Raw genomic sequence first — 21,198 nt, 5'->3', positions numbered from 1 at the left:
CTGAAAAGATAAAACTGCCCTAAAATGGAAGACTGCAGTATCTACAAAAATATAAAACTGAGACAAATGGTAGATACTCCCTTGCCTTACTACTAATTTTGCAGATACTGCAAATGGGACCCCCTAAATACTCGTGGAAAGCATTGAAGAAGAATCATTCTGAAACTGCAGTCACTTGTGTATTAGTGTTTCACGAGCCCAACAGGCGGTAAGTCTCAATTTCGAATATTTTGCAGATACTGCAGTTCTGCAGTTTTCCATTTTAGGGCAGAAAACTGATCTGGAAGCACTGCTGCAGTGTTGCGTGGGGGTGGGGGGGGTCTGCTGCTGTGGGAGGCTGAAACCAACATTCTTTGGAAGCTTAAAGAATTTCATGTCAGTGGCCCCTTCGGTGTGCTTGTTCCATGTGAATAGGTTTCATCTATTGAGATAATAATAATAATAATAATAATAATAATAATAATAATAATAATAATAATAATAATAATAATAATAATAATAATAATAATTTTGGAGCATGAGACTAACTCCACAGACATCCTCCATAGAATTGAATTGCATGAATTGTATGTAGAATTTAGGCCAAAGGCCAAGCGCTGGGACCTATGAGGTCATTCAGCGATGAAACGGAAATTGACAGTAGAAGGTTTGAAAGGTGTAACAGGAGGAAAACCTTTTGCAGTTGCACTGTAAGTCAATTGTTAGGAGAGGGTTGAGGAAAACAAGAGAGAAGAGAGAATATGAAAAGAGGTACTGTAAAAGGAACGAAAGGGGTTGCAGCAGCTAGGGGGCCCTAAGGAAGGCACGCTGCAAAGAGCCTTTAAGTAATGCCTGCAGTGCACTGCATGAACTCTTCATAGAGTGAGATTGTGAAAGTAGAATTTTTTCTCTTGCAGCATAAGACTAAGACTGGCTCCAGACACTTACCCCTTGGACAGCCGAGGCGTCTCCAGAGAGCCGAGAGCACAGGGAGCCGACGGAGTTCTTTTCCTGGTCGAACCACCCCATCTCCTGACGGAGCATCGAGGCGAAGGACAGCTTCCGTAGACGGGAGGTCAGGATCTCGCCAGACAGGGCGAACATGTACGCCTTTATATGGAAAGGGTAAATACGGGTTCTCTTCAGGACATAACGTGACAATGATTCTTTTATTTTTTTTTTTACAAAATAAGGAATACTGCTTCTGCTCATTAGAGACTAATGAATGCTTGACCCTATCATTGTCAGCAGATGAATGGTACAAGAAGTCTTAAACTTGTTATCTAGGCATATAGCAAGTAGGTTCACCTCTTATTGTAAACGAACCACCTGTATATATATATATATATATATATATATATATATATATATATATATATATATATATATATAGGAAAAGTGAAATAATTGAGATGCTAAGTACTGTGACCGTGTCTTGGTAACAAGATGAAAGTACTTAGCATCTAAGTTCTTTCACTTTTCCTTCGTGGCTGTATGTGCTGTGTGTGTGTGTGTGTGTGTGTGTGTGTATGTATTTATGTATGTATAAACACTATAACAGGTATTACCTGGAAGAACATAGATATAGCTGCGATGATTCCCAGGATGAGGAACAGGAGAGCGTAGTAGTTCGCCTCTGCCCTCGCCTCCTTTTCGTCGACGATTGACAGAGTCTGGAATTGAACAAAACAGTTCGAAATGCGTTCTTCTCCCTGTACTTTTCTTTTTTCTTGTTTTCTCCCTGGGGCAGGGAAAAAGGGCAGGAGGCGGGGCGCAAATTCCTGAGATGTATGCTACTGTTGCACCAGCCCTGGTTTTTTTTTTTGCCATTCCCTAGGTTAGGTTAGGTTAGGTTAAGTTAGGTTGGGTTAGGTTAGGTTAGATTGGGCTAGGTTAGGTTAGATTCATACCTCTAGAGTAATTTGGGTGTGGGAAACATAATGAGATTATTTTCAAGAAAATTCTATGGTTAGGGTTTAAGATACGGCATCCCGCATTTTTCAGGGAAAGGTCCTGGTGCTCACTTACATCTCGAGAAAATGCAGGCGGGGCGGGGTGGAAATCTAGGAAACTGTATTAGGCTGACCTCCTCACTAGAAATTGAATTTAAAAATATCTAGGCAAGAACGACACCATAAAATCTATTTCAAGCACACATTTTCAAATCTTACAGATCACATAAATGATAAAAAACTCATGGTCTTTGAACATACAAAAGCATCGATGTACTAGGTACACATATGGTCTTTCAGTACCGTGTTAATCTGACACTGCTGTAATCATGTAGAATATAATAGAATACAGAATTTAGGCCTAAGGCCAAGCGCTGGGACCTAAGAGGTCATTCAGTGCTGAAAGGGAAACTGACAGTAAGAAGGTCTGAAAGACGTAGCAGGAGGAAAACCTCAAAGCAGCTGCACTATGAAACAATTGTTAGAGAGGGTGGAAAGTCAGATGGAAGAAAGAGAATACGAGCAGAAGCACATTAGAAGGAACAAATGTGGTTGCAGCTAGGGGCCGAAGGGACCCTGCAAACACCCTTAAGTAATGCCTACAGTGCACCAAGTGAGGTGCACTGACAGCACTAGCCCCTTACGGTGGCTGTAATCATATTGTGGAATGTTTTATCACCAAACATAAGTGTTTTCGCCCCCGGGATAATATGCAACAGATCAGTGAAGGTATGCTGCGATAACTTTTAATAAATTAGGAGTTCAAATATCTGTATACTGTACAGTATTTTTTTCTATAACTTGTATCTTTAGTTCAATTATGAAATATATTGGGTGCTACTATGGCTTGTTATCTATGCGTCACCTACTCTGAGGTGCTAGTACTAAACACCGTATGGTAAACATGAAGTAAGCGGCTGCACGAAGATATCATTTATTAATACAATTTGTTGACCAACAATATAGAAATGGGTGTATATAATACTTTGATTCCTGAGGTGCTAGTACTAAACACAGCGTCCCAAGGAGCTTCTGCCATGTTTAGCACTAGCATCTCGGAGTAGGTGACGCGTAGATGACAAGTTAAAGTAGCACCATATATTGTATAGATACTTTGAGAAATGGGCACTGAATACTCATATTCTCCATTTATGTTCTTAAAATTTTTCACCAACTGTAAGTCCTAGAAACCAAAGTTTCTCTTCTAAGTCGTCATAAAGATCAGATTAAGACGAAAGTCCAAATACCAGTGATTCTTGGAGGTATAATGTCTGACAATTGTTTATGCGCTCACACTCTGATGTTCAGAAAAGAGGGAATAAATTAAGGTAGACCACATGAACAATACATAAACTTAGAAAAAGATCATAACTCACTGCACAAAACAAAGCTACATTTTGAACTATGTTTGTAAAAGAAAATGTTATCAATAATTTTAGTTTAAACAAGCATTTTTGTAGACATCCAGAAGTTTAAATGAATTTGATTCATCTTTTAAGTTTTCACAGTATTAAGCAAAACTTCACAAAGCTGGGTCTCAGAATCTCTACAGAAAATACACATAAGTTTAGAACATCAGAACCTCATCCTTAATAAATGTTTAGAAAACAATTGTGCTCTGGGAACTGACATAAATGAGTAACAAAAAATACTATAAAAAATAGAATTCATTTCCAATTCCCAAAATTCTGGTTAGCAACAGACCTAGCATAGCCGTGTAAGGTTGAGTGGCCTGAACCCTTGGTCAGGTAGAATGCTGTGCCCTAGATTAAGTTAGGTTATAATAGGTTAAGATGTATCCCTTTAGGTAAGATAAACATGAAGTCTAGGCAAGGTAAAAGGGGTGTGTGGTTAATGTCCCCAGTGAGGTAGAACACACGGCCCTAGGTTAGGCTAGCTCTGTGAGGATTTCTGTATGTACTAGTGATGTACTATTCATGTCACCCCTTTGAATGTCACAGCTAATATCACTCTGAATTCACTCCTTTGATACTCACTACAGATCTTATGAATCTGGTATGAGTGGTCATTGGCCACAATGAAACCTGAAGAGCCAACATACTGGGCAAAAAATGGGTTCTTTTCTAGATAGTGACCCCAGGGGTTTTCAGGGGGTCGTTATCTAGGCTTAACATTTCTTGGGGGGGTCATTATCTTTAAGATATTTACAGGATCTTTCCTAGATAGTGACCCCCAAGGGTTTTTGCGGGGTTGTTATCTAGGACTAATATTTCTTGGGGGTCATTATCTTTATATTTACAGGATCTTTCCTGGATAGTGACCTTCAAGGGTTTTCGGGTGTCGTTATCTAGGGCTAATATTTCTTGGGGTCATTATCTTTATGATATTCAAAGTCTTTTGTTTACGTTTTTACAGTCATCCGCAACGGGTTTGTACTAAACACGCTACAAAGGTGGATACATACTGGGTTAAAACCCTTGGGGGTCACTATCAAGGAATGATCTGAAAATTGTTTACCAAAATGACAGAAAACAAACTACAGCATACACTTACTCCAAAAACTTCACCGAAGAGAATTGCGTATATTGGAAGAGTCGTTCCCTGTATGGCTGCTCCTAAAACTCCCCCAACCATGAAGGGCCATTCTGTTGAATTCAGCTTCATGATTTTTAAAGTAGATACCTCCTGATAGTCGTCATCTTCCTGAAATTCAGTAAATACAGAGCTATGAAACCAACATTTTTTGGAAGCTTAAAGAATTTCAAGTCAATGGCCCCTTTGGTGTGATTGTTCTATGTGGATAGGTTTCATCTACTCAAATAATAATATTGATTATGAGAAGGTTTTCTGAAATTCAGTTTTTACAAAGTGCAATAATATGGAATCTCTAACAGTCTCTGATATTCAGTATTTGCACAAAAAGTAGACATTCTATCAGAAAATGTTCTCTGAAATTCCATAGATACAGAGTTAATGAATATTTTGTCACAAGACATCTAATATTCAGCACATGCAGACTTACCATTTTGTCAGAGAGTGTCTTATGAAATTCAGTGCATGAAATGTAAATAAACATTTTATCAGAAAATGTTCTCTAAAATTCGGTAGATGCAGAGTTAATGAACATTCTGTCAGAAAAAGTTCCATGAAAAACAATGTGCACAGAATGAATATTTAATGTGAAAACGCTCTCTGAAACTCAGTTTCAATTCTCAGAGTTGATGACTCTGTCACGGTTCTCTGAAATTCAAATTCCATGTTTACGAATTTAATTGACATATTGCCTGAAGAACTCCTCATAGAACCTGTGTATCCAAAGCTAATTAGTCTGAAATGGTTGTCTGAAATTCAGTTACATACAAAGTTACACCCTGTACTGGGGTAGTGCTGTCAGTGCACCTCACACGGTGCTTTGTAGGCATTGCTTGAGGCTCTTTGCAGGGTCCCTTAGTCCCATAGCTGCAACCCCTTTCATTCATTTTACTGTACCTCCATTCAAATTCTTTCTTCCATCTTACTTTCCTCCCTCTTCTAACAATTGTTTCATAATGCAACTGTGAGGTTTTCCTTCAGTTACACCTTTGCAACCTTTTATTCTCAATTTCCCTTTCAGCGCTAAATGACCTCATAGGTTCCAGCGTTTTGCCTTTGGTCCAAATTGTATACACACACACACTCTCTCTCTCTCTCTCTCTCTCTCTCTCTCTCTCTCTCTCTCTCTCTCTCTCTCTCTCTTACAAAGCTACAAAATATCTAAGAAGGTGCAATGAAATCTAGCACGTATAGCTACTGGTCATTTTGTCTGATATGGTTTGTTCAAGTCAACTACCCACTGAGTTAATGTAGATTTTGTCTGGAAAATGTTTCCCAAAATTTAGCTTATTTTGTCTGAGGAAAATTTCCATATACCTCGTAAGAAAAATGTATAAAAATGAGAGAGAGAGAGAGAGAGAGAGAGAGAGAGAGAGAGAGAGAGAGAGAGAGAGAGAGAGAGAGAGAGAGAGAGAGAGAGAGAGAGAGACTTTACTTAGGTGTCACAATCCTAGTTATGGCGCCATAACCTAGAACCAATTGTTTGATGAATATATTTGAAAAAGCGCCGTAAGTACGGAACGCTGTGGGTCGAGACAACCGTAACCCAGGGACTACCTTATATCTATATTTCTATTATAATTTACTAAGCAAAAAAAGCAAATGGGGCTGCTCCATTCCATTCATCTTCTACTACATTTTATTCTCTTTCCTTCTCTTACTTCTAAAGGCATTTTAAGAATGCACAAGGCGATAAGATAGGCACTCAAATGCCCTTATCTATAGATTCTAAGACCATCAGAAGAGAAGAACTAAGAAGGGTAAAAGAAAAAGGTTAAGCTTTGAAAGGAACCACACACCCACATCTTGGGATTATCAGAGAAAGAGAGGGGAAAATTAAAGAAAAAGCAAATGCCCAAAACTCGTCGGTAAAGAGGAACTGAAAGGGCATTCTAAGCTTCACCCAGGCATTTCACACCATTCTACCTCTTGACAATAAACTCATGAAAATCACCTTTGGTTCCTCAACCACGCCCTTGGCGGATCTAATCGACTTGACTGATTTGACTGACGACGCCCTGCGACGCCTGAGGGATAGTCTGGCAGAGGGTGACCGAGTGAGTGTAGCTGGTGACATAGTGGTCAGGTCATCCATGATGTCTTGAGTTAGGTCAGCAATACTCGTGACGTCAGGTAGGTTGTTGAGGCTGGTGTCGTCAGCGTATTTCATGTCTGCGAGGAAGAATCAGAGTTGAGTACCTTGTGTGGACCATCCTAAGTGCAGATAAGTAACAAGTAAAATAGTATGCAAAGTGAAGAATACATTCCTTCATACATATGTGCGCTTAATTGCATGCATGTTTTTCACACAGAGGTGGCAGCAGGCATTCTAGAATTGAGCGGAGAGAATGATTTCAAAACTTACCATTTGGGTTTTGTAATTCCGCTGGGCCAATCTGTGCCATAACTAGATTGTAGTAGTTACTTTTCAGTGCCATCAATTCTTCGTGTGTTCCTTTCTCTACAATTCTTCCTTCGTTGAAGACGACGATTTTGTCGGCTGTCTTGATGGTCGAGAGACGGTGGGCTACCACTATTGTCGTGCGACCCTTCCGTACCTGTGAGGGGAGAAGGACTCGAGTCAATGGGCTGAGTGCATTTTTGGAAGATGAGGGGAATCATGTAGGAAGAAGTAGGCGTATGTATACTTATCTCATTTTCACCAAACTTTATCATAACTCCCTGTATGTAACTAACTTTACCTAATCTTATCTCACCTTAATCTAACTTACCTAACATTACGTCTACCTACCTAATGTAATCTTAACTTCCCTCGAAATTGCCTAATCATATGATAAATTGTGGCGTAAGCTTATCTTACCTTGCTTAACCAAATAATACCTATATTACTATAATAATCTTGTCTAAGCTTATTGTACTTATCATATCCAACATAATACAGGCCTTATAAAAACTCACACTGGTCATTTCATCTTAAAATAAAAACAAAAACAGTCATCCTAAGTCAAGACTCTGCCAGCAGGGGCTCTCACCCAAGACAGTAAAAGCCAGCACAGTGCCAAAAGGATTATTGCAAGGAGCAAAGGCCCCTGTACACCTATACGTTGCTTAATCTAACACGACAGGCACATTAGATCGGGCCAAGTGAGCTCAAGATTGGAGGAATGTGGTTGGTTGATTTATCGCACAGTAACTAGATACACCTCCTTCCGAGCAACATCTTCGTGGAGAGCGATGCCTAAGATCTGTTTATTCTGTGCTGACCATTTGAATGATCTCCATAGTCTGTGAATGACACTGTCAGGAACACCGAAAACTTAAAATGCACCTAATATGAACAACAAACACACAATCCCACTATAGTGCAAGTCCTAAACCTTAGCCAGTTATCTTTTCTCTTATTAAGACTGTAAAGATTATTATCTTTTGTGAAGGCTAGTATGATTTTGTCAAGGAATGCAGTTGACAGGTATTCATACTCAAGGAGTGGAACAATGCAAATCTGCAGACGCCAGAGAGAGGCGACTGGTACAATATGCTAAAATCACAGTATAGCTATAGTAATATACTCATACTGGATGCCTTCACTAAAGTGTAATTATGATATGAATGCAAGTTTATATGTGAATATGTATACATTATTGTACGAGGCAGCTTTTGTCAGATTATAGTATCTAGTGTTCAGGTTGGTGAAAGCTACACTGTGCAATAACTTGTAGACCTATATGGTTACATATATCGCTTGTGGACATCTTAATCCACTTATAATACTGTTGTGTTGATTATTAAATAGTCAAAATTTTATTAAAGTAAATCAAGAACAACCTTGTCCAAAGCCTTTTGCACAATGGCTTCACTCTGGTTGTCCAAGGCCGAGGTGGCTTCGTCCAACAACAGGACTCGTGGCTGCTTCACCAACGCCCTGGCTATGGCGATACGCTGCTTCTGGCCGCCTGACATCTGAGCACCTCTCTCGCCAACGTTCGTCTCGTATTTCTGGAGAGCAAATGAAACGAGGGTCACTCTCGTGAGGTGTTATAATGCAGCCTATAAATAAACCTGGTAAAAACTCCTAGTACACTGATGAAAAGAATATGGAAACACCAGTTTACACTTGAAAACTGTTACACTTAAGTATTGTTGCAAAGCAACCTGTTAACCAGACAAGAAGCCTTTATACAAGCACTGATAAACTGCTTGGAAGCAAGAACTACACTTGAAAATGTTGTAAACCTTAAAAAAAATTCTACCTGCACCGATAAAGGCCAATGGAAGTACTATTTAATCAATATGCGTGTAAGGCACTTAAAATGAAATTCAATATGTGAAAGAAATCAGGAACCTTAAATCATTTCAGTTTTGTCAGTCATGTATTACAGAGGCTTCCTTTATTGAGGGTCAGACTAGGTTTGAGGCCACCCACCCCAACGGTCCTTAGCCTAAATTCAAGTCACACTTCACAGGGGAAAACTGAGAAAACCTTGACCTTTGGAAGCTTCATGATGAAGTTGTGAGCGTTGGCTTCTTTGGCAGCCGCCTCGATGTCCTCCATGGAGGCGGTGGTGCAGCCGAGGCGTATGTTTTCCGCTATGGTGGTGGCGAAGAGAACCGGCTCCTGCCCCACGACGCCGATCTGGTCCCTCAGCCAGCCAATGTTGAGCTGGCGGATGTCCTCCCCGTCCAGTAAGACCTGCGGTTGGAGAAAGTGGATTTGTCAGGCTTTAAAATTCCCTCCCCGCTCCTCTTTTCCCTGACTCTTAAACTTTCCTCCTTTCAGAGGCAGGTCTATCTCACTTTTGGAGCTAATGTATATATCCCAGCTAGCCTTAGGAAAAGAGCCCCCATGCATAAAGCCAATGAAACCTCAAAACAACAAGTAGTGTTCTGCAAAGAAAAAAACCAGAACTTCTGTTATCCATCCCACTCACAGTTCCCGAGAGAGGGTCATAGAATCGTTGTATCAGCTGGATGCAGGTCGATTTGCCACAGCCAGACGCTCCGACCAATGCCACCGTTTGCCCTGGCTCCACGTTGAAAGAGGCGCCTTGCAGGATGGGTACGTCTGGCCTTGAAGGGTAATTGAAGATGATGTTTTTCATCTCTGTTGGATGGAAGTAATAATGGCTTTGAGAGAACACCGTTTCTCTGTAATTAAGCAAGTGAGGAAAATAAAATTTTTCTGACCTTTCCTAAATGGTGACTCCCAAGGATTTTTGAGGTCGTTATCCAGGACTAATATTTCTTGGGGTCATTATCTTTATGATATTACTCTTTTGTTTATGTTTTTACGGTAATCCCCAATGGGCTTGTACTAAGCAGGCCGCAAAGGTGGATACATACTGGGTTAAAATCCGTGGGGGTCACTATCTAGGAAAGCTCCAATTTTTCTATGAAAAATGGTATCTAGGTTCTGAAACTCCCCAGAGCAGTATTCAGGATCCAAAAGGCTCTGGTAGTGATAATTGACCTCTAAAATCGGATTTCTCATGAAGGCATGACTAAAATGCTGGGTGGTTTAGAGGACTCGACATTATCTCCAAGTGTAGACATTTTGAGGCCAATAAAATTATATTTAAAGACATTAATCTTCTTGTTATCACTTCCCTAAATCAGGAAAAAATGGGAGAAAATGTTTATCTAACTTTTAGGCACTGTACACTCCTCGAAGTTTTAACCATAGATTTTGAGTGACTGTCACTAGGACTTCAAAACTAAGTTCATCTTCTCATCTAAGGCCTACTAGTAGTTTCCAAGTGTCTGGTACTAGTTCTGAAAGTTGACAGTGTCAAAAGTTAGCTTACCGTGTCATCACGGAACACAAACGAAAAGTGTGAATTATTCTGTCACCTACCGATAGTCCCAGCGACTGAAGCTGGTTTCTTTCCTTCCTTGCTAGTTGGGTCTATTGCTGATTTCCTCTCAACAATGTCGAAAATAGTTGCAGCTGCTCCCCGCGCTACGTTGAAGGCTTCGACGTATGGTGCAGATTGTCCAACGTTCATTGCACCCATCAAGACACTGAAGAACACCTACAAGAGAAACATTCATTGGGTCAACTGGATTTCAGGGGACACAGGGTCTGTACTTACCAAAACAACTTTATCGAACTTAACCTTAGGTTAGTTAACCAGATCTGACCTGACCAAATACAACCTAACTTGACCTTACATAACTATCTTAATATGACTTTGCCTGAATTTTTCTGACCCGAATTAATTCTTAGAGTAATCTTATCAATATTTAATGCTTAAGCACTTTGTGTACACTGAAAAAAATTCATGAAAAAGTTCATCACTCCTGTTCTTTTTCACCTCTAAACAATCACACACACATACAAACAACTGATAAATAAAACCAAGCAGAAAAGTAAATTCTCTGACAATTCAGGGCACCAAGCTTTTTTCAGGGCTCTGCACATTTTGAAATGCTACACAAAGCCGTGATATTTTGGCCACTGGACTACTCGACCGAGGGGCCAATTACTCTTATTCTTAATTTCCTGAACTAACTTTCCCTACTAGCACTGAGGTCTGATACATGGATACAACACACCTCATGCCTCCTAATGGTACCTATCTTGATCTACAGGAACCTGTTGTATTGTCACTGTCTACCTAAACTAAGGCAAGAACACAGTACAGATGCCTCACCCATTGTCCTGTGGTATTCACACGCCTGATATGTTCCACACTTATTGCAAATTAAAATTCATCATGGTCAGTATACTAGTTCTGGTCTTGTACAGAAATAACAGAGCCAACTTACGATGATGAGATTGGAGGGCTCGAAGGACCCATCGCCATTTGGGGGGCGGGAATCGATGATGAGGCCTGTTCCGTAGTAGAAGGCCAGAGCGTAGGCTGCGTAGATGATGAACCACATCAGGCCCATGCCTATGCCAGTCACAAGGCCCCGCTTCACACCGGCGTTCTTGGCGTAGATCAGGTTGTTGTTAAATCTGGGTGTCAACAGAGGCACAGACGCATGTATAATTAATGCTGAGCGTGGATCGCTTGCAGAAGGGACCTTCATTTGATGAGGACATACTGCTCATCTTGCCTTCCAAGATAACATGACCTAGCTTAACCTCACCTCAGCTAGCCAAATTGGTCTAACCATATCTTAAGTAGCCTTCATATTCAACACTAAGTTACAGTGAGTTACCAAATGCTAATGTGTGTAGTGTGCATATCTGAATAATACTTAATTAGAATAATTAAAATAAGGCTCGCTTGTGCACTTGAGAAACAGAAACAAGAGTCAAGAGTCTTATATCTTTTAGCAATGGGATTGCAATCTAATGCTTTAACTAGCCCAGGCCCGAAGAAAAAGGTAAAAGATTAGGGAAGGGTGAAAGGTTATTTAAGACAAGAAATAAGTTAGGAGAACAGGTTAAGAGGAATACAAATTATCCAGAATGCATATGCAATGTGGGGAAAGGTGTGACCTGGTTGATCAAAGCTATTCGCCTAAGATGTCAAATGATCACCTATGATGAAAACAGAGATCTTGGCTTACCTCTCCACTTCTTTGGCTTCACCGCCAAAAGCCACGACTGTCCTGATAGCCGAGAGGACTTCCTCAGCGATGCTGCCTGCCCTGGCGTACTCCTTCATCTCAAGGCTGGACAGTTTGGACTGAGCCTGTGAAGGAGGAAGCAGCATTTGTCTCGTAAGAGGCTCACGCTTACGCTATTACATGCTATCAGTTTCTCTCATAGTGCAACACTTCAAATTGAGCCAACAGAAAGGTGCAACACTCCAAGTTGAGTCAACAGAAAGGTGCAACACTTCAAATTGAGTCAACAGAAAGGTGCAACACTTCAAATTGAGTCAACAGAAAGGTGCAACACTTCAAATTAAGTCAACAGAAAGGTGCAACACTTCAAAATGAGTCAACAGAAAGGTGCAACACTTCAAATTGAGTCAACAGAAAGGTGCAACACTCCAAGTTGAGTCAACAGAAAGGTGCAACACTTCAAATTGAGTCAACAGAAAGGTGCAACACCAAATTGAGTCAACAGGAAGGTGCAACACTCCATGTTGAGTCAACAGAAAGGTGCAACACTTCAAACTGAGTCAACAGAAAGGTGAAACACTTCAAATTGAGTCAACAGAAAGGTGCAACACTTCAAATTAAGTCAACAGAAAGGTGCAACACTTTAAATTGAGTCAACAGAAAGGTGCAACACTTCAAATTGCGTCAACAGAAAGGTGCACCACTTAAACTGAGTCAACAGATAGATCAGCAGAGTTGTTACCTTGGCAATAATGCCCGTGGAAATGCCAAGAACAGGGAACACTGAGATGATGATGAGTGTCAGGAGCCATCCGTGGACGAAGGCGTTGACGATGCAGATGAGAAACGTGCTCATGAAGAATGTGAACATGCCGATCTTCTCCCCAATGCCTTCCTGCAGCTTGTTCAGGTCTCTGGGAAAATAATAACATAACAACAATCATAATATCAATAACAACCTTTACAAATCTTGATGCAAGAAACTCTTAACATGATTTCCATTTTCCATCTTCGAATTTTACCAAAATGGCGACCAGTTCATCATCTCAACGATTCCCGCATAGCGATTTTAAAATAATGAGGCTGATGTGACTCTTGAAATTCTAATTAAATTGAATGCCAGTCAGATGTTGCCATTTTTCAAAATGGCTCTCTGTTTGTTCCAGCTCGATGATTTTTGGTTAGGCTGGATTTGAAACCCTGTGACGACAGTTCAAAGCTGGTTCTACCGCCAAGCTGACAGATTTTCTCCTATAATGACCTTCCGCTTACCATAAAGGAATTCTTCATTTTTTCTAATTAACCTGAAGCAGGATTGCTGATGCTGGAATGAAACTATAATGCTTCAATCAACATGCCAATGAGTCAGCCATTCATGATTTTTCTCAAAATGGCTGGCAATCATCCATCTTTGATTTTTTTTTATAAACTTGATTTTGGTTTTATGAAGAATCTCAGCCGATATAACCTAACCCCTAAACCAGAATACTACTGACATTTTCCTTTAAAAAGATTAAAATAAATCAAAATGGCTGTCTGAGTCCCTAAAATGTGTTCCATTTCTGTACAGATTTATCTTTAGATATATGTACATTTACATGACTGTAGATCTATTTCTCCATATCAAGATTCATACTACTATGAGTATTTTTTAATAATAATAATAATAATAATAATAATAATAATAATAATAATAATAATAATAATAATAATAATAATATCTTCCTACTACTTCTGTACCAGTGTGATCCTTAGTAAAGAGTAAATATCCTTATTTAGGCTGCATCTCGGTTGATGGGATCAGTCCAAAGGTCAACATTGGTTTTCTTATTCACTGCCATTACTTAAGGACCGCCACCGAGAAAGGACCCTGCAGATGTGAGGCCAGTTGAAATATGCTATCCAACAATCTGGGCAAATCTTTAGGGTTTAAGGATCTTTCCTAGATAGTGACCCTCAAGGGTTTTAACCTGGTATGTATCCACCTTTGCGGCATGTTTAGTACAAGCCCGCTGGGGAGTGCCGTAAAAACATAAACAAAAATTGTAAATATCATAAAGATAATGACCCTCAAGAAATATTAGTCCTAGATAACGACCCCAAAAACCCTTGGGGTCACTATCTAGGAAAGATCCCTGTAAATATCATAAAGATAATGACCCCCAAGAAATATTAGTCCTAGATAACAATCCCCAAAAACCCTTGGGGTCACTATCTAGGAAAGATCCCTGTAAATATCATGAAGATAATGACCCCCCAAGAAATATTAGTCCTAGATAACAACCCCCAAAAAACCTTGGGGTCACTATCCAGGAAAGATCCCTGTAAATATCATGAAGATAATGACCCCCCAAGAAATATTAGTCCTAGATAACGACCCCCAAAAACCCTTAGGGTCACTATCTAGGAAAGATCCCTGTAAATATCATAAAGATAATGACCCCCAAGAAATATTAGTCCTAGATAACGACCCCCAAAAACCCTCGGGGTCACTATCTAGGAAAGATCCGGGTTTTCATTACTGCTAATCCTACAAGGTATCAGAATACGGCACCACAGAGACTTCTGGGGCTTATGCACCCCAGTTCAGGCGGACACTGCCACTCCTCCCGCCGTAGCAACTCACTCTGTGACTCTGCTCGCAAAGTCGTTTGTCTGGTGGGTGTCGAACCAGCCGATCTCCTGCCTTAAGATGCTGTGTAGGAACATTCCTCGAAGTCTGTACACCTGTGAAATAACAAGTCATAATATAATAATGTTAATGAAAATGAAAACAATTCATCATTATTTAAAAACGAACTTGGTGGCACGCGATACGCTGCGCTGGAACCCGGCGCTGCATGTCGTCTCCCCTACCTATCCCGGGAAACAAGAAAGGTCCACTCGGATTTTATTATTATAGATGAAATTCACTATCATGAGCGACTGGAGTTTGAAAAGATCAGCCAAAGCTGAGGAATCCCAAAATCTATCTATAATAATAAAATCCGAGTGGATCTTTCTTTTTTGTCCGCCCCGGGTGGGGGCGGGGTAGGTAGGGGATCAGGAGGGTAGAGGAGACATGACACATCCACCCTCCTCCTGCAAACCTGTTTGTCCACCCCGGGTGGGGGTGGGATAGTAGGGGATTGGGAGAGTAGGGGAGACAGCAGCGCCGGGTTCCAGCGCATGCAGCGTGTGCCAACGAGCTCATCTAAAATATTTGACAAATAATGATTTTTCACAGTTAATCTATTCTCATTCTCCCGTGAGATACTATCCTACACCTGTACTATTCAGATACAAAGTGTAGTGGAGCACACAAGGCCTGCATTCCCTCACCACCACCTAATTTCCACAAACTTTTGCTGTCTGGTATGAGAGGGAATGGGTCTTAATGAGGCCTGGTTGCCAACAAGGGAAACGAGTGTAACTTACCTGTCCTTCGGCTGCGTAGTTTAAGGTAGTCACGAAGATATACCCAAAACACCATGAGTCCTGCCCTATACCTATGGTGCCCTGCCGAACGTGACCACTTCGTGGAAGAAGTCGTCATTCGTCCTGCAAAGAATGTTTAATTGATTCATATATATATATATATATATATATATATATATATATATATATATATATATATATATATATATATATTATATATATATATATATATATATATATATATATATATATATATATATATATATATATATATATATATATATATATATATATATATATATATATATATATACATATATATATTATCATGGCATCTTACACAGTCTTCTTCTTCTCAGCATAGTCCCGTTTCTATACGGGGTCGCCATTTTGGACAAGCTACTTCCATCTACTTATGTGGTGCGCTTCTGCTTCGTCAAGTCCCTTCTCTCTCAAGTCCTCCCTCACACAGTGTCTCCATCTCCTCTTGGTCTTCCTCGTCTTCTTCTTCCCCGCACTTCCGTCTCTAAAGCATGCGTTCCAATATGGTCCTCCTCCCTTCCCAGTAGGTGTCTGTACCATCTCAGTCCCCAACCCCTGCACTTTCTTTGATATTTCGACCACCTTTCCCTATCTGATGTCATTTCATCCCTTTGAGAATATTCTTTCCTCAAAACATCTGTTTTTCTTAGATTTATTTTGAGTCCAATCTCTCTGGATATTTAAAGATATATGATGCTTTGTAACTCTCGCAGTCTCTTGCTAATCAAAACAGACATCATCTGCAAATATTAAGTCTGTCAACTTCCTACCATTAGCACAATCTAAACCTCCTCCGCCTCCGAATACTTTTCTAATTGCAAAAGCTATCAGAAGGGCAAACGGCTCAGGAGAAGTAACATTCCCTTGCAGTACCCCACTATGTAATGCAAATTCTCTTGCCAAGACCCTATCAACAGTAACACAAGATATGAGGGAGATGCTTTGACTGATGTACCAGAAGCTGAAGGAGACTTGAATGTACGTATCCATGAATGCACGATTTTTAGAGTGGAAGCAGTCATAAAGAAATGTGGGAGATGGACAGCACCAGGCTAAGATGAAATCACTGCAGGGATCTTTCCTAGATAGTGACCCCCAAGGGTTTTAACCCTTTATGTATCCACCTTTGCAGCGCGTTTAGTACAAGCCCCTTGTGTAAACAAAAGAATGTAATTATCTTAAAGATAATGACCCCCAAGAAATACTGTCCATAGATAACAACCCTTTTGTTAAGACTGTAAATATCATAAAGATAATGACCCCCAAGAAATATTAACCCTAGATAACGACCTCTGAAAACCCTTGGGGGTCACTGGTCTAGGAAAGATCCCTGTCACAGTAATAGCAATCCAATCTTTACTGAGGCTTGTGATGAGCCAAATGGAACCAGAGAGAACCATCAGAGCGAACGAGTCATTAGGAAAGCTAAAAGACACTCAACTGATTTGATCTGTTGAAAAACGGAAGTCCCTCGATGAACTGTGTCATGTTAGGGTGGATTGTCGTCTGCATTGCATTGTAAACAAAGGCATCTGTGACGTTGCCGAAGAGGATGAACATGATTGGCAGGCAGGAGGCGCTGAGGAGGGCAGCCAGAAGACCGATGAAGATGAGGAACTTCTCGAAGGCCGTGGCGTACCTGAACTGCAGTGGGATGGAGAGGATTTATTGTGTGTTGGATGGTGCCAGAGAAAATTTCTTTTAAACTTCTAGAGCAGTGGTTCTCAACTTGGGGAGGAGGGGAATTTCAGAGTTGCAGGGGCGGAATTGTGACCACAGATTGGCAGGCTCAAACTGGGTCTAGGACCACATAGAACGCAGCATGTATCGGCTTGCACTACTGAGATGTCCTGCTGGGCTTGGTTGAGAACCACTGTTCTAGAATATGAGCAATTGTGGTTAGGTTTCCTTTGACATTTTTTAAACCAGATTCAAGAAAATTTTCTTTGCGCTGTTATATCATGAATGAAATTAGATGTTATGTTTTTGTCTTCAACAGCATGAGGAAAACAAAGTGGTTCATCAGTATTGGACTAATGGAGAAAACTTTTGGCACCTTCTAGTGTCAAGAAAAATATTCAGGTGTTTACTCAATTTCCATCCAAGATCACGAACATACTAATCAGAACGACTGCTGATAACAGCCAACTGTTCAAGCACAAATGAAAAGCAGAGAGAAACTGCCCAAAGGGGCGACAGAAAGATTGATCTTCCTCACCAAAGCAAACACGGGCACTGGCGGCAGTTCATGCTCCTTCTTCTCCTCTCCACTGTCTTTATCCTTGGACGCCTCGACGCCATTCTCCAGTTTGTTGACGTTTCTGAAAGTAGGAGGGATTCGTTTTAGTTGCCCAGGTCTATACTGCCCTAAAATGGAAGACTGCAGTATCTGCAAAAATACAAAGCTGAGAAAAATAGTCGATACTCCCTTGCCTTACTGCTGATTTCGAAGATACTGCAAATGGGACCCCCTAAATACTAGTGGAAGCCATTGAAGAATCATTCTGATGCTGCAGTGACTTGTGTATTAGTGTTTCATGAGCCCAATAGGTGGCATATCTCAATTTCTAAAATTTTGCAGATACTGTAGTTTTCCATTTTAGGGCAGTATAGGACGACCCAACCCAGTGCCTGCGTGTAGCCCAGGGCCGAGGAAATGAGTTAGAAGTAGAGAGGAGGTTGGCAGAGTGAGCTCTGACCCCGAAGGAAATGATAGCAAGGCATTACATGGGATGGTGAAGTAATAAAAGTGGTTCATAAAGTAGGTACTCAGGAGTAGCTGACGGCAGGATGAGATAGGAGCTGCATCACAGAATAGGTGAGCCAAGAATGGTAAAGGGTGAGTACAGAATACAGGAAGGCAAAGGGTGAGTGCAGAATATAGGAAGGCAAAGGGTGAGTGCAGAATATAGGAAGGCAAAGGGTGAGTGCAGAATATAGGAAGGCAAAGGGTGAGTGCAGAATATAGGAAGGCAAAGGGTGAGTGCAGAATATAGGAAAGCAAAGGGTGAGTGCTGAATATAGAAAGGCGAAGGGTGAGTGCAGAATATAGGAAAATGAGACTTGAAGTGTCTACTGAAGCCAAAGTGAGAATGTATGAAAGGATTGTTGAGCCAACTACCCCTTTTTGGAAGTGAAATGCAGATGTTGAATGTAAATGAAAGAAACAAGTAAAAAATGTGCCAAGGTTTATTGGCACAATCAAGTTTTCTGTACAGTATATATTGCTGTATGAAACTTTCAGCCACGGCCCATTGGTGGCCTGTGTTGTTGGTACCTATAGTGGTGCCAGACACATGACTTTAACCTTAACTTTAACCTTAAATAAAATCAAAACTACCAAAGCTAGAGGGCTGCAGTTTGGTATGTTTGATGATTAGAGGGTGGATGATCAACATACCAATTTGCAGCCTCCTAGCCTCAGGAGTTTTCAAGATCTGAGGGCGGAGAGAAAAAGTGTGGACGGACAGACAAATAGCCATCTCAATAGTTTTATTTTACAGAAAAATAAAAACGTTGCATAGAGCATATTGCAAAGAATAACAGAACTGGTGATAGGTGGTGAGGATTAATATAAATGAAAGAAGAGCTTTATTCGAAAATGTTCAGAGACCAAGGATGGAAGCACTAAAAAATACTGCATGGAGAGATGGTATACAAGAGCCAATGGAAAGGAAGGGCCTTGATATACATGAAGAGCAAGAGCGCATGCAAGACTACAGGTGAACAGTGCAGTGTGTGTGTGAAGGGGTGTCTGACACACTACAGGTGAGCTTCACAAGTAGATACATAAAGCAACTGATGTTGAGGAAGTTTTGCACACGAAGACTCATTCATACTCTAACAGTGGTCCTCAAACTTTTTTGGCAAATGTACCCTTTCACCATATGTCAGAATGTCATTTCACACCCCCACCCTGTCTGCCTCAAAAGGTGCATTCCAAATAATATGCGACAAAATACTAACACAAACACAAGCTAGCGGAGAGAAAGCTCAGCATGACCTCTCAGTAGCGCAGACCGATGCACACTGGGTTTAGTGTGGTCCTACAGCCAGTTTGAGCCTGCAATCTGTGGTCACAATTCCCCCCCTGAATCTCTGCAATTCCCCCCTGGTTGAGAACCACTGCTGAGTCTAACAATTTTGGTCTGAATTGACGGCGAGCATGTGATTTCTTTCTCAGGAGCAAACGAAACAGGACACACACAAAACAACAAGGTATTAGACCTAACGTCACTTAATAACAAACAGAATATGTGCTCACTTCTCATTCGGCTCGACTTCGATCTTGGTGTGACCCATCTTCCTCTTCCTCTTGTTCACTGAGTTCTGGCGTGAGGTCTAGAAGCTGACACCATCCCACGTCTGGAACGGAAAACGAACGAAAAACTGCCTTCACATATTTGTTCATCCTCTTAATGAAGTGATTCACGTGCATTCAGTTTCCTTAAGAATATATTGGAATTCTGTCATTTTCTTCATCAGGGAAATTACTGGAACCGTCGTGGTTTCCTTGAAAATAATATTCACTCTGGGTAAATTTCTTGAATGAGACAACTGAGTGTGAGGAGTTTTTTGAATAAACCTTTGAGTGTGATTTCTCGAAAAAAAAATAATAAAATTAGTTAGATGTTATTGAATAACAGAGCTGAACTGAAATAAATTGAATTGAATTTCGGCCAAAGGCCAAGTACTGGCACCTATGAGGTCATTCAGCGCTGAAACGGAAATTGACTGTAAAAGGTTTGAAAGGCGTAACAGGAGGAGAAACTTTGCAGTTGCACTATGAATCAATTATTAGGAGAAAGAGAATGTGAAAGGAGGCACAGTAAAAGGAACGAAAGAGGCTACAGCAGCTAGGGTCCTAGGGAAGGCATGCTGCAAAGAACCATAAGTAATGCCTACAGTGCACCGCATGAGGTGCACTGAAGGCGCTACCGTTTTGTTGAGTTTTCATGGGTACGATAGTTGAGTCTGTGATGGTTCACAAAATAAAATATTAAAGTTTGAGTAATTTGCGCGATTTGGAAAAACAAGTACGATTTTCCCGGAGGACGAAAAACAAGCGTAATTTTCCTGATTGAAAAACTGAGTTTGTACTGCTATTTTTTGCATATGAAATTGGGATTTTGTATGAAAATGAAGTTCCTGCGGCTTTCAAAAATTAAATAACGTAGCTTTTCTGAATAAAGCATGAGTCAATTATGGCCGAATGGTTTGAATAATTAACTACTGGGAGCAGGGTATTATATATGGTGAATCAATAAGAGCTCAACTCAAACCCGTCCCCACTCTCACTAGCGATCGGGGGCGGGGTGGCTGGGGAGCGAACCTGGGCACGTGCCCCTCCCCCCATGGAAAATAATGACAAAATGATGATAACGAAGATTTAGATAACATAAATGAGAAATATAAAAATGGGAAAAAAATTGAAAATCTATTACAGAAATAATAAGAATTTGAGAAAATAATAATAATAGTAACAATAATAATATCTGTACACAGACACACACACACATACATATGTATAATATGAAAATTGGTGGCCCCCTCACGAAATTTTTCATCATGCGGTTGGCTGCCTCGAGTCCAAAAGTCTACACCACGTATCTAATTTCCCTTGACTCCTCACCACACTCACAGGCTGCCTATGGGCAAGGGGCCACGCTGGCACAAGCCGGCTTCATCTAAATCAGATAACTAACCAACCATCACTGTTCAGTATGAGAAATCACAGGGCCGGCAGTCATATAGCTGGTATTATTATTTATTATTT

The 21,198-nt window shown here is 40.7% G+C and overlaps 1 protein-coding gene across 1 annotated transcript in view; it reads right to left on the bottom strand.

The window, feature by feature from the left end:
* Positions 1-21,198, bottom strand: part of LOC136855823 (ATP-dependent translocase ABCB1-like) — a 49,888-nt gene that overhangs the window by 7,497 nt on the left and 21,193 nt on the right. Inside the window, 18 exon segments of the mRNA XM_067133181.1 lie at positions 928-1,089; positions 1,548-1,652; positions 4,446-4,595; positions 6,439-6,656; positions 6,850-7,042; positions 8,271-8,441; positions 8,932-9,135; positions 9,374-9,546; positions 10,297-10,474; positions 11,211-11,403; positions 11,964-12,088; positions 12,706-12,877; positions 14,590-14,690; positions 15,381-15,463; positions 15,466-15,503; positions 16,864-17,066; positions 17,641-17,743; positions 19,687-19,787. Of these exon segments, the coding sequence (XP_066989282.1) occupies positions 928-1,089; positions 1,548-1,652; positions 4,446-4,595; positions 6,439-6,656; positions 6,850-7,042; positions 8,271-8,441; positions 8,932-9,135; positions 9,374-9,546; positions 10,297-10,474; positions 11,211-11,403; positions 11,964-12,088; positions 12,706-12,877; positions 14,590-14,690; positions 15,381-15,463; positions 15,466-15,503; positions 16,864-17,066; positions 17,641-17,743; positions 19,687-19,724 (2,610 nt within the window). The 5' untranslated portion in view covers positions 19,725-19,787.

This window comes from Macrobrachium rosenbergii, chromosome 33, assembly GCF_040412425.1.
Source record: "Macrobrachium rosenbergii isolate ZJJX-2024 chromosome 33, ASM4041242v1, whole genome shotgun sequence".
NCBI classification, from domain to species: Eukaryota; Metazoa; Arthropoda; class Malacostraca; order Decapoda; family Palaemonidae; genus Macrobrachium; species Macrobrachium rosenbergii.
The sequence above is the reverse complement of the archived record's forward strand: the minus strand, read 5'-3'. Positions and strand labels throughout refer to the sequence as shown.